Genomic DNA, 14,722 nt, shown 5'->3' on the forward strand with positions numbered 1-14,722 from the left:
TTTTTTATAAATTTTAGTCAAAAAATAACCCAAACCCAACTTGCCAAACACTCCCAATATATCCTGTATTTTTAACAACAGCGCTACCGACCCCCCGGTGAGCTGTCCAGCTCTCATTCGCTGAAAACATCAAAAAAAAAAAAAAAAAAAAATTTGTTTTTTTCGCCCAATCACAGGGTGCCACCTCACTGGGGGTCGACCCCCAGTAGGTGTATGAGGCATTTCTGTATTTTTAAAACAAAATTATTCTTTTTCTAGCCTTATGTCTCTTTATTCATTAAATTCATCCCTTGTCTGATATAAACATCTCTGTGTGTGTGTGTGTGTGTGTGTGTGTGTGTGTGTGTTTTGGGGGGGATAAAATGATTCTTTTCTTAACTTTTTGGGTGATTCTTTTCTTAACTTTTTGGGTGTTTTGAGAAGATGAATAAAATTTATTTTTTTGATTTTTTTTTATTTTTTTATGAGAAGAGAAAATAAGTTAAGAATTAGAAAGTGACTTTTAACTCACTCCTCAAAATGAGTCAAAAGTCTTCTCTTTTGTTACTCACTCTTTCCCCATTTCATGTGTGAGAATATTTTCAAAAAGTTCTATTAATTTAAATTAAAACTAATATAATCATGAAAAATGATTAGAAATAATAATAAAAAAAATTGTATGTAAAATTAAAAAATTCGTTTATTCTTGTTTTGACATCTTTTTCTATTGTTGTAAACTCTCTCCTCAATAGGATTAATGGTCAGTGTTTTGCCTTATGACACAACACTCATGGGAGGGCGTGTCCTAAGCTTTTTTTAATGATTGGAATAATTTATATTATAAAATCTATCAAGCATATTATTATTAAAAAAAATAAGATTAATCGGACATATATAACCCTATGTCAGTCCTAAATGTTTTTTATAAAAATTATCAAAATTATACCAATCGTTTATTTTTTCTTTTAAACAAATGTGGTCTGTTATGGAGTTATAGATGTCCAATTAATCTAATTTTTTTTATGTATAATTTATTCGACGAATCTTCCAATATGAACGGATCAAATCATAAAAATACACTCCAATCCCTACAGGCCTCTCACAACACGTGTTGTGCCTCCTACTCCAATCCCCTCCTCAATAAGCTGAAAAAAATAAAAAAGTTCAAAGACCTGATGAATCTATATATAAGAATAATAAAGTGAATATCTTATTGATGTAATCATATTTGTTTCATAAAATATACTCTTCAAGCACTTAAACTTGCTCGGATCACATCTAGCTAACTAGAAGTAAGGCGGCGAGCAAATACACACTGTATTGGAAAACTATGAGTATGTATATTTTTAAACGTAAAAACCACTATTTATCACTACCTTCCTCACGCAGCAATGTACAAGTCAAATTAATAACAAATTTTTTAATTAGAATGAAGTAATGGTGACATTTTTGTGAGAAAAACACACCCACACCTTAGCCACATGAATCACATGGTTGTTAATAATAATTATTATTTTTTAAATATTTGTTGTGTAACATTATTCGATAGAGCTTTAATGGTACGAGGTAATTTCTAAAGTAATATTTATGCATTGAAAAATGCTTGAGACACTTATTTTATCATCTCTAAAAATTGCCTCTAATGATGTGGCTGACAAATGTCAAATTTTAATTTATTAAATATTTCATTATATAGGGTTTAATCTCATTATCTCATCATTATGAATGATTTAGGGGTGATAAATTAAAGGGATATAATAGTATTATTGTTATATACTCATATGCACATAAGATATTTCCATATATGGTTATTCTATACAAATTTAAGGAAGAGCATGAGTGAGTTACTTAGGTTATACATAGTGGGTGTTTGAGAAGTAAGTTTTTTTTATAAGTTTTTTAGTTGTACGATATTATTGGAGAAATTTTTTTTGTGTTTTGGAACATAGTTGGGTTTTTTTATGATTAGATGTGATATTTGTAAGAGAAAAAGTGAAATGATTATGGGGTTTAATGTGATATTTTGTTTGAATTTATTTTTTTTTGATTTTGTAACCAATTTATCTTTTAGTGAAAAAAAAAATCCAAAAAAGTTGTTCCCAAACAGCGCCATGAAGTTGTACATGGGATATTTCTATACATGGGCCTCATCATGGGTCTAAAATATTGAAGTTCAACTCATCAATTTTCTCTCTTTCATTTTCGGTTGTGAGAAAGTTTTCGTAATAATTTATCAATCTAAATTTTATTGGCTACCGTATTCAACAGGGAGGACAAAAGAGCATTTTAGTTATCCATTTTGCATTTTTGCCCGCTTGACAAATATAGAGTTGAGTAACGAATTCGTAAAATTCATAATTCGATTCAGTGTAGTCCAATTTGATAGGTTTGAGTTAATTTTTTGAATCCGTGGTTCAGTTTCATATTGAAGAATTAAAAATCCGTAGTTTACGGATTGGTTCTAAATTGAACCCCATGGTTCCAGATTGGAACCAATCCGAACAGTATATAAATAGTTTATATTTTTATTATATACCCTTCCGCATAGTATTTTCTCTTATTCCATATAAAATCTAAAAACAAACTTAAACCCACATAGTATCTTCTTTTATTACTTTTATTTGTTAGTTTTTAATTTTGATTTGTAATGATCTAAATACTTATGGTGGAATCAGTTTTCTTATGGTTGTTTACATTCTAAAACAGTATATCGCTATTATAGAAAGGCATGTTACTATTATAGAACTAACTAATATAGTGTTATGTTTATATTTTTATGAAATTAAAGTATTATATAAATATTTATATTATTTAGTTATGTGAATCTGTAGTCTTAAACCGATCCAATCCGTATTTAAATGGATTGATTCGGATTGGTTCTACGATTTAAACGGATTAGATTTGTTCTAATTTTTCAGAAACCGTAGATAACAAATTAGTCCTGATTTTACCTCAATCCGATCCAATTCAGACCATGCTCACCCCTAAACAAATATATACACTACAAAACTATGCAAATAAAAAAAGCTACAAACTCAGTAAAAGTGCTCAAGAAATGAAGTGTAGGTGCAGTGTGGGATACATAATTTGGTTCGTACATTTTATTTTTTGGGCATCTTTTCTCGCTGCGTAGAACTCAACGCAAACAATTTGATAATCCAAATAATTCAGTTACTAGTACATGTCACTGAATAGTTGAGGTTTTCCTCAATTCGTGGTTCTTGGTCATGACAAGATTGTTACTTCAAAGTTAACACAATCAAAATGTTTTAAGATTTCAAGTTTTTCATTCAAATCTTTCTTAATTTATTTCCCAACCAAACCAATTACTTCTGAAATTAGGCGAAAATCAGCCGTTAATTCGATTTAACAAAGCTCTCATTTGGAAAACTTTATTCTTCTGACATTGCTACTAATAGAAACAAAGAAAATGACTTGACTTGTATTAGGATTCAAGCAAAGTGTTCTGGATGTAATTTGCTCTTTGTTTATAAGCCACTTTAACTTGATAAAGATATGTACATGATATGTTTACATATGTGTATTAGTACATACTAAGTTCTTGATTAGAATTCCAACTGTCTGATCGGTGGATGAATACTCAAATTTAGTTCATGTGATATAGTAATAGTAATTGGTGATTTGTTTTTTTAACAAACAACGTGCCCATAATAATATGTGACTCACTTTGGTTAATAAAATATAGAAAGTAATTTATTTTTGGAAAAATAAGTTCGTTGATCCAATGATTTGAGACATACATGATGGAGCCTACATTTGTTAGGCCTAGGATACTATCATGTATCCTCAAACATGCTATATATTACATCATTCTGAATAAATTTTGTGTAAAATTTATGTTGGTAAAATTTTCATACAACAAATGTGGAAGAGAACTTTAACAAGAAATAGAACCACAAATGTTTGTTCTTTAGAAAAGTAAGTTCATTGATCCAATGATCAAAGATGTGCGTGACAGCACCTATGTTTCTTAGGCGCAATACACCATCATGTATCCTCAAACACACTATTACGTCACTCTGAATAAATTTTGCATATAAAAATTATATTTGTAATTCGTTTCTATACAACAAAATAACTATAAAATCAATTTTTTGGGGCAATTCAAAAAATCAAAAAAATCATAAACTTGTCTAGTCCATATCAAACCTAATTTTTTAATGCACGATTTGGTCACATTTCTTAAAAATAAGTGAATTGTAAATTGTAATCATATGATTAAGTTGAAAATTTTGTACAAATAGTTCCAGTTTATAATCAAATCTGACTGTTCATATATATATATACATATAAAAGTCATTACTTATCGTAAATTCTGAAATATCCTATCACAATCTCGTATAATACTTATACTAAACTTAACCTAATTGACATCATATCATAACCCTCAGTCACTCAACAGTGGACTCTCTCATCTCATAACTAGGACTACCACTTGACAATGGTTGCTTGAACAATAATTTATTAACAATCTGGTTACTTGATATTTTTATTAAACAATATTTTTTTGAACATGTTGTGATGATGGCATGTAATTATAAACAGTGATTCCAAATCGAATCAAACCACGTCAAACTAGTTCAATCTGATTTGATTCCGCAATATTTATTATTTGGTTTAGTTTCAAATTTTATAGAATAATAGGTAGCGATTTGGTCATTGGTTTCCTGCTAAACCCAGCCTATCCTTTGCCATATTTATCTTTGACAAAGAGTACAAAACAACCAAATTTGTTTGTTATCTTTCTTCTAAGGTTTGCCAACCTAAACCTTAGCAATTAGAACTAGGAAGTCAAGCCTGTTTTTGTGCTTAAGACATTGTTGTTGTTCGTTCGTTTCTTCTAATTGAACTAGTTTTGGCTTTCTTGCTAGCTATTTATAGAGACTCTCATCTTCACAAAGATAGCTCAATTCAAACATACCCTCAAGCTTTTTTAACTCTACAAACATGTCGAGAGAGCGATATATCCATTCCCTTCTAACACTTTCTCATCTTCTCATTTGTATCTTCAACAGTCTTGTAGCTGTAAATGGTGACACACAAAAGGTTTCAGTAGTTAGAATCACTTACTGTTTGTTGTACTATCTGGAATATATATTGAAAATTTGATTTTGATCATAGGATTTACAGGAGTTTTACATTGTGTTCTTGAGAGATCAAGCAGTTGATGATGTAGAATCTATACATCAGACACATATCAATGTCCTCTCAAATTTGAAGGGACGGTTAGTTGAATCTCTATGCCTCTTTCTTTCCATCTGTAGTATCACTTCTATGTATGTGTTTATGTTTGCAAATATATGTATGAAAGCCACACTGCATTCATCCTGGTTGTGTGTCGATTTGGATGAATACAGTACTCCGATTCTGTGATCAGTTTCTGTGTTCCCAGAAGAACTGATTGTGTTTTGGAAAAATTTCTGTGTTCCTATGCTTCTTGCTCTTTAGCATAAGTGGACTAAGGACAATGTTGTGCTTGTATCTTGAATTCAAACCAAATAATATTTATTACCAAATGGCAACTTTCACATCCCGATTAGTGGGGTGGGGAAATGGCAAGGCAGTCCCAACCAGACATTTGTGTTTGAGTATCTGATTTGATACTTTTCGGATCTTTATACTTAAAAGAGTTATTTCAGGATTTTAGTGTTTGTGATCTTAACAGCTTCTATGAGAGAGAGCCCACTTTTTGTAATCTCTACATTCACAATAAAACGTAGACTTGTATGAATCTTTGTATTCTTTTATGTTTGTTCTATTTTATCTTTTCTCTATTACACTTTCCATAAACAGTAATGTTTTCATAATGGAACAGTGAGCTTGATGCTGAGGAATCCCTTGTACACAGCTACAGTAGAAACTTCAATGCATTTGCTGCAAAGTTACATGAACATGAAGCCAATAAATTATCCAGTATGTTTAATTAATGTTTGATTATACTATGAACTTTATGTCTGTTGAGAGATTGTATTTGAATTTAATGAGTTTATTATTATTTTTTTTTTTGTGAATGCGTAGGTATGGAGGGGGTGCTTTCGGTTTTCCGAAACCGGTATCACAAGCTGCACACAACAAAGTCCTGGGATTTTATTGGGTTGCCTAACACAGCAAGAAGAAAATTAAAAATGGAGAGCAACATAATTGTGGGTCTATTAGATACAGGTAGGTTCAAGAATTTTATTGGATTTTGTACTTATGCTCTGTTCCTTTCTGCTTGAAACATTTTCTAGTAAATATTTTTCATAGTTTCTGACATTGGTGTGACAAAAAATGAAAGTAGACAAAAAAACATTTTCAATGATTAATAAAAAAAAAATAAAATTATTTAAATAAAAAATATGTTTACTTTTGACAAGTGAAGAATATTTTGAATTAAATTCTTACTAATGCCACTACTACACTATCGCCCACCTCCCCCTACCACCACCACCATCGCCGTTGTGGCCTTCGTCACTACCACCAGCACCTCTACCACTACCACCACAACCACAATCTCTAACACATTAATTTCAAACTTGCAACCAAATATAAGAAGACATTTTTACAAGAAATTTTTTTTTAAAAAAAAATCATCAAAATAAACACAACCTTAAATTAAATCAACAAGTCTTAAGAGTTATGATGAAAAGTTTGGTATTTTTATTATCAATTATTATACGAATACAAAATCAATCACATTAATATAGATAGAATAACATGAGTGAAAACAATAACGTTATTTTTTTGCAATTAATTATGAAATTCTGTGTCTGTAAAATTGTTATTTTTGTTATTATAAGTTAACAAGGTCTATTGGTGTGGTTATATAGGGATCACTCCAGAGTCGGAGAGCTTTGCAGACCATGGATTCGGACCTCCACCAGCCAAATGGAAAGGAAGCTGTGGCCACTTTGCCAATTTTTCAGGGTGCAACAAGTAAATATTAGTTCATGTCATTTTCATGTTTATTAGTTGTCTTCATCATTTCAATAGGCACTAATTAACTCATTTCAAACCACTATGCTAATTTATTTTATTTTATTAAATTGTGTGGTAACAACTAACCAACAATTAATCACTTTGAGTGGTCAAGATAAGATTATAATCACGGATGAAATTAGAAGAAGATTATGGTAGCCATGATCTCCTTATTTCTGTAAATATATCATTTTATACATAAAATGAACCCCTAGTATAAATAATATATATATATATATATATATATATCTTATTATTCTCCTATTTTGCTTCTTTTTTTGTTTTGCACCAAAATTTTTTTTCATCATATTAGAGATTACTTCTATGGTATTTAATTTTTTTTTCTATATATATATATAATTTATATATCATATTGTACATACATGTGTATTGTATATGATGATTTTTTTTCGACCTCTCTAATAATGAAATCTTAATTTCATCCTTGATTATAGCTCAATTATAAATTTTTTATTATTGAATAAAAAGAATGGAAAGACTTGACCAACGTGCTGTTGCCAAAATCTCTCCTTTGTTTAAGTCAATAAAACAAGTGGAGTGTAATGGAGACCAAGAGATAATGCATGCATGTATGGATTGCATATCTTTTTAACTATTGTCTCCCATTAAATAAGTTTATTTATTTATTTGTTAAATAAGTTAAATAGTGGGGGGGGGGGGGGTGTTTAGAGAGGAAGTTAAATAGAGGGTGACGGTTCAAATCTTGCGATAGGCAAAGATTTTCTCCTCTTTTACATTACGATACAACCTTGATATACTAGAAAAAGAAAATTAAATAATTTCAAGATAAGAGCCACATGAAAAAGTCTAAAGACACATAAATTGATAACGGAATATGACATAAAATATATGTGAATGGATAGAATTTTTCAATCTCACCAACAAATTTTATAAAATCTTGTTATGTATATTCTATAATTTAATTTCTATATTTGTAACAAAATTAGAACCACAAAATTGCATTTGATGCCAGTTATCTTACAATATATATACATAAAAAATTTGATAATTTTTTTTTTTTTTTGGAATTCCATTTATGTTAGATCACAAAGTGGATATGCAGGTACTAGAGTTGCTCAGCTCAACAGATAGACTAAAAATAGTAAAGTGTGAAACAGAGGAGGTAGTTTAGCCTTTTTAAGGTCAGCTATTGTTGTTAGACCTTTGGTTGTTTGTTATTAAAGGGTTTTCCTTAAAAAAGCAAACTGCTATTGACATCACAAGAATTTTTTATATACCTCTCCCATAATTTGCAGTTGGATTCTGTTTTGTATTCAATAGATATTGTTATTATTATTATTTTTTTAAAATTTATCTCTTATTTTATATATCTGTATATACGTTGGTAGGATTTGTTTATTAAAGCAAACATTCTTTTAAATAATGACCTTTGCTCTAAAAATTAAAGATTAGATCATATTAATGGTTAACATATATCCCATATTAAGAGTTGAATTATGATTCAGTCATAAACATGGATGTCTTGGTTCAACTTTTAATTGTGTATAACTTAATTGATATATATGATTTACAAGTGATAGTAGACCAAACACCAGAATGAGATAACTAATTTTATTTCGACAATTAGTTCCCGTCACTATGACAACAGTTCATAACCAAACATCATGATGATTCATAACCGATAATTATTTTGGATCATAACTTATAAATGATATATGTGCACAATGTTTATTGTACATATTTCTATGCTTCTATCAATCGAAGCATGGCTTAACCTCTAATTATTTATTTATTTATTATTTTATTAAAGCAAGCTTATAGGAGCCAAATACTTCAAACTAGATGGAAATGAAGACCCAAGTGACATACTCTCACCCATAGATGTGGATGGCCATGGAACTCACACCTCCTCAACCCTAGCTGGAAACCTAGTCCCAGGTGCAAACCTCTTTGGCCTTGCCAAAGGCACTGCTCGTGGGGCTGTGCCCTCTGCTAGGGTTGCTGCTTACAAGGTCTGTTGCCTTTCCTTTTGCTTGCCTTGTTCACTTCCTGTCAACATGTTTTTTTTATTTATTTTTTATCTAGGAGAGAAAGAAAAAAAAGAAAAGAGAAAAGAATAGAAAAGTTTTATTAAGTTTGGAGAGAGAAGATAATAAATTGTGTTTTATTTTCCTATTGTTTGATTAAGCTATAGAGAAAAAAAGGAAATATAGTAATTTTTCTCTAATCTTATTTCGTTAGACCACATAAAAAAATTAAAAAGTTATATATTACTAAAATAATATTTTATATTTTATTTCTTTAATACCTAGATAAATAATTTTGATATTATATAAAAATTAGTAATCATTCTATTTTCTCTTTTGTCCATTCAAAAAGTGGATTATAAGATAAATTAATTTCTTTCAATTTCTCCTCATTTCTTTCCTATGTAGCAATCTGAACAAGGGATTAGATTCAAGTGAAACTCATTTCGTTTCGTTTCTTTTATTTTCTTTTCAAATCATTCAATCCAAACTGAAATAATCAACATGTATTTGGGACAAATCAACATGCAAGGGTTTTTGGGACAAAACTTTCTTGTCATGAAAAGTGATGAATCTTTAGTTTAAAAAAAATTAAGAAACCAATTTCAATTATCATTTGAATCATATCAAAAAGTCAACCAAAAAAAAAAAATTACAACAAAAATTTAAAATGTCACTAATAATTGCATTTTTAGTGATCAAATAATTTGATGTCATTTAGAGACGAAAGTTATGATCAAAAAATATAGTAATGTATTACTTAAATATCTAATTTCATCGCTAAAATTTTAATTTATTCTTGTATGTGCATGAGGTTTTTCCTTGAATTTATAAGGGGCTTTTTTTTCTTGCTGATAAAACAAAAATAAAATAAAAAAAGGTTTGTTGGGCTAGCTCCGGTTGTTCCGACATGGACATCCTGGCGGGCTTTGACGCCGCCACTAATGACGGCGTCGATGTCCTTTCCGTCTCCATCGGAGGCCTCTCGGCGGATTACGTGACGGACTCAATAGCGGTTGGGGCGTTTCATGCTATGAGAAAAGGGATCATAACCGTTGCTTCTGCCGGAAATGATGGGCCGAGGATGGCTACGGTGGCAAACAATGCTCCGTGGATCTTTACAGTGGCCGCTAGCGGCCTCAATCGGCAGTTCAGGAGCAATGTTGTGCTGGGAAGTGGCAAAACCGTCTCAGTAAGTTTTTTTTTTTTGTTTTGTGACGACATGAAGATATGACAAAGAAAATAATATAGCAAAATCCCAAAATAACCCATAATTACACAAAGTAGATAAATAGATGGATACAATTTTTGAAAAGTGAACCCCACAAATAAATCTTATAAGATCTTATTCATTCGTATGTTTTTTATCCAATTCTATATTTGATTTATGTGTTTAATATTGCCTTTTGTTTTTCTTTTTTCTTTTTTTAAGATAGAGAAAGGCATAAGCCCAAGGACCAAACAAGAAAAAAAGTGAAGAAAAGTCCAAATTTTGTAAAAGTTTACTTTTTTTTTTAAAAAGTCACAAAATATTTCTTTTTCTTCTTCCACTACAACATATAAGAGTTTTAAAGACAAAATATTTTAGTCTTTAAAAGTGAAAATTTTATTACATAAGACATTTAGCAACCAATTTCTACCGTCACGAGGATGGCCGTTAAAAATTTGTCTCAAAAAGTCAAAAATAAGATATTTAATGACAAAATTTTGAAAATGCCACTAATAAATGCCAACATAGTTGGGATTGTTGAGGTTAGTTACCTGCTTTGTTGATGTAAATTTTGCATGTATTGTATCTTTTTTCATTAATAAAGCTTTCGTTTTAACTGATAAAAAAAATAGACTACTAGGAACAAAATAATTTGATCTCAAAATGATTTATTTTTTGAGACAAAAAATTTGGTCTTAAAAGGATAATAATTCATCACTAATGTCCAATTTTTATTGCTAAAAATATAACGACGACACTTTTTGCAACAAAATTATTTGGTCCCTTAAAAATAATTTTGTTCCTAAATTTTGATCTCCAAAATCTAATTTTTTTGTAGTTTTTTTTTTTTTACATGGTGAAAATATGCATGTGTTTTACATGCAGGGGGTTGGGGTGAACATACTTGACCCAAAGCAAAAATTGTACCCTCTCGTTAGAGGTGATGCTGTTGCCAAAAACTCTGAAAGCACAGACAGTGCAAGGTACTAAATTAATTTAGTAATCATGCATTTGAGAAATGACAAAACTATTGAAGGGAAAGTATTAATTCAGAACTTTAAATTTTTAATTTATGCTGTAAATGTAAAATTAGTATGGTGGATTCATATCCAAAATAAATTTGATCCACATATTTTAAACTTGTATCACTTTTTTTAGAATATTTTCTGAGCACATAACATTGTTGATATTAAGCACAAATAATATCATGCAAACAAATATAGTAGTATTGAAAATTAATATAAAATGACATGACACCGTATTTTAAAACAAACGACATGTGTTAAATTTTTAAAGAGTAATACTAAAGATTCTAAAATTTTTACCAAAAATTTTGATAAATCTTTCAGGTCTAACATTTTCTATTTTTAAAAATAGTATTATCACATCATTCTTATAATTTCTTATTAACAATATTTAAGAATAGATTTTTCTCATTAAATATATTTTACCATGTTGCAAAGGTACTGTTTTCAAGAGTCAATGGATCCTCACAAGGTGAAGGGAAAACTAGTCCTATGCAAACTAGGAATGTGGGGAGTGGAGTCAGTAGTAAAAGGATTTGGAGGGATTGGAGCCATCATTGCAAGTGAAGAATATCTAGACAATGCCCAAATTTTCATGGCACCTGCAACTGTGGTCAATACCACCATAAGTGACACTATTGGTGAATATATTAACACCACAAGGTAATAATAATACTGTTGGCCAAATTAATGTTTATTTTTTTTGGGGGGGGGGGGTTGGGAGCTTCTCTCAAGTAGAATGGATTCGTTCAGGCATTTGGGCACACCACAGGCTCCATTATGATATTCAATCTATTCATTTTGTAAATACTTATGGATAAATCATAAAAAATATATTATCCAATAATCGTACCGGTATTATCATATTTGATTTTAAAAATGGACAAGTATGATTTTGGAAGCAGACCACTCATATTTTTAAGACAAATATAATTAAATTATGTGATTATAATTATTGGATCAATTTGAATTTTTTTCATCAATAATCTATACATAGGCTTACAAAATGAACAAATCGAATCATCAGAGTAGGGTCTGTGGGGGCAGACTACATTTTCCAATCCAACGAAGAGAATTTTTTTTTCTACGAATGAAATATTATTATGAGATGGATAATGTATTGATAAAACTTAATTTTTAGACATGCTGAATAAAAAGACGTCTTATTCAAACGGTCTAATTTCAAGATTTTAAATGTTTCTAGTACCTTGTAAGAAAACAATTCACTTTTTTTGTCCAATTCAGATCACCATCAGCAGTGATATACAAGTCCCAAGAAGTTAAAATCCCAGCTCCATTCATTGCTTCCTTTTCATCTAGGGGTCCAAATCCAGGATCAAACCACCTCCTCAAGGTATATTCATAGGTTTAGCTTATCCTTAACCATGCCTCCTAGTTAGTACTTTACTGAACCTCGTTTTTTATTTTATTTATTTATTTATTAAAATTTTGTGATGGAACAGCCTGATATTGCAGCACCTGGCATAGACATTTTAGCATCATATACCCCTATGAGGTCACTTACAGGGTTAAAAGGTGACACAATTCATTCAAAATTTACACTAATGTCTGGGACTTCCATGTCATGTCCACACGTTGCTGGAGTAGCTGCCTACGTGAAGTCATTCCGCCCCAATTGGTCTCCTACAGCGATCAAATCCGCTATCATGACCACAGGTGACAAAACAAGCAACATTTTCTTGTCCTCTTAGTTTTGAGTAACTTGGAATATGGTCTTGATTTCCTTCTTCTTCTTCTTTTTTTTTTTTTTTTTTTTTTGTATTTTTGGTATTTAATGATTTTTTTAAAGTTTTTTGCACAATATTTTTTATTTTTTACCTAAAAAGTAAAAAAATTGCTTAAAGTATTAAAAAAAATTCAGTAAAATCAAAAAAATACGGAAAACAAGAAAGTAGAATTTTTTGAAAAGTATTTTTTGAAAAACCTAACCAAGCAAGCTGAATCACATTATATTTGGTTTGACAGAAAATATTTTCTACAGTTTTTTTAAAAATACTTTGTGAAAAATGTTTTCTTGTATTTGATTGAAACTTTAAAACTAATGTACTAATGGTGTTATTGGTAGTGGTAATAATAGGGTATTAGTGGTGGTGGTGGTAAGCTAGCAGCGTTGGTAAGACTTTAAAAATAAAAAAATAAATAAAAAACATTTTCCGTCATTTTGTCCAATATTTGTGATCGTTTGTTAAATTTTTTTTTGTGCTCTTAAAACTTTTTGTTTTGTGCCTTAGCATTTTCAACACTTTTGACACGAAATAAACAGTAAAACCAACTACAGACACTCACATGCTCCCTACATGTAAGATAGCATTATAATTTATTTATGTGCCTCTAGCATTTTCCTCCCTCTAATTGTGAACCTATCTTTTTTGTTTCATTATGGCTTTCCCTTGAAATTTTTTCCAAAGCAACACCAATGAGCTCAAGGGTGAACAATGAGGGTGAATTTGCCTATGGTGCTGGTCAAGTGAACCCAACTAAAGCAGTGAGCCCCGGACTAATCTATGACATGGACGAGATGTCCTACATTCAGTTCCTCTGCCATGAGGGCTACCCTGGATCATCTATTGCAACTTTAGCAGGTTCAAAATCAATCAATTGCTCATCTTTGCTTCCCGGGGTTGGAAGTGATGCTCTCAACTATCCAGCCATGCAACTAAGTTTAACAGATCACGAGACGACCACAGGCGTGTTTAGCAGGATAGTTACTAATGTTGGCCCTTCTCAATCTGTCTACAATGCCACCATTAGGGCTCCCAAAGGGGTGGAGATTATAGTTAAACCGATGAGTCTCCACTTCTCTCGCACTTCGCAAAAGAGGAGCTTTAAGGTGGTAGTGAAGGCAAAGGCCACAACGAGCATGCAAATAATGTCAGGTTCACTCATATGGAGAAGCTCGCGGCATATTGTGAGGAGTCCTATTGTTGTTTATAGCCCATAAAGGTGATGTATGTGCAAGTGAAGGAACAATGAATAAAATGTGGTTTGGCCTGATGTGCTATATATATGGCACATGAATAGATATGTACACAGTTATGTAACATTTTAGAGACAACTTAGTGAGAATAGTGTGAACAATATGATAAGAATAATAGGCATGTCTAGAATTACTATCTGTAGAAATTTGTATTTAATAATGTGCCTATGCCCCAACTAGACATGGGTAGGTTGTCTACTTCTACTTGAGCTGTAAAACTTTATGCAGTAATGAGTCAATGGGCCTCTTGGCTATAAATTATAATTTGGGATTGTGGAGCATGCAATGTTGCTACAAGAAGATTGTGGTTGTGTTTAAATTTTGAATTTGTGGCGGAAAAATAAAATGGAATAAAAAAATGATTACATTGTAATAGGAGGTTTTCTAAAATTACAATACTTGGGATATAAAAAATAATTTTAAAGACATGAATTTGTGATTTTGGAAGAGAAAATTATCCCTTGCACTTTCTCTATTTTTCCTTCTTTGCATGCACTCCATCGGTCATTTTTGCTGGCCACCA

At 30.8% G+C, this 14,722-nt stretch overlaps 1 protein-coding gene across 4 annotated transcripts; it reads left to right on the forward strand.

Annotated features, from left to right (window-relative positions):
- The first annotated feature begins 4,451 nt into the window (after positions 1-4,451).
- XSP1 (xylem serine peptidase 1) lies at positions 4,452-14,480 on the forward strand. 4 transcript variants are annotated; one of them, XM_082916697.1, is made up of 12 exons: positions 4,452-5,046; positions 5,122-5,225; positions 5,816-5,913; positions 6,019-6,162; positions 6,810-6,915; positions 8,750-8,951; positions 9,847-10,158; positions 11,062-11,159; positions 11,640-11,864; positions 12,447-12,555; positions 12,665-12,878; positions 13,631-14,480. In XM_082916697.1, exons 1-12 carry the CDS (start codon positions 4,948-4,950, stop codon positions 14,161-14,163), a joined length of 2,244 nt encoding a protein of 747 aa, XP_082772823.1. In that variant the 5' UTR covers positions 4,452-4,947; the 3' UTR covers positions 14,164-14,480. The 4 variants fall into 4 exon arrangements, with proteins under 4 accessions (XP_082772823.1, XP_082772824.1, XP_082772826.1 ...); XM_082916698.1 differs by having other exon boundaries at positions 4,593-5,046; positions 5,131-5,225; XM_082916700.1 differs by having other exon boundaries at positions 4,643-5,046; positions 5,131-5,225; positions 6,810-6,906.
- Positions 14,481-14,722: the final 242 nt, after the last annotated feature.

Source organism: Camellia sinensis, chromosome 2, assembly GCF_055761805.1.
Source record: "Camellia sinensis isolate YWXY chromosome 2, ASM5576180v1, whole genome shotgun sequence".
NCBI lineage: Eukaryota > Viridiplantae > Streptophyta > Magnoliopsida > Ericales > Theaceae > Camellia > Camellia sinensis.

Excerpts from the sequence above, each read along its gene's own strand:
- XSP1 (XM_082916697.1), top strand. The coding sequence starts at position 4,948 with ATGTCGAGAGAGCGATATATCCATTCCCTTCTAACACTTTCTCATCTT. Across the intron at positions 11,865-12,446 it reads GAATATATTAACACCACAAG|ATCACCATCAGCAGTGATAT; the intron begins GTAATAATAATA and ends TGTCCAATTCAG. Across the intron at positions 12,879-13,630 it reads ATCCGCTATCATGACCACAG|CAACACCAATGAGCTCAAGG; the intron begins GTGACAAAACAA and ends TTTTTTCCAAAG.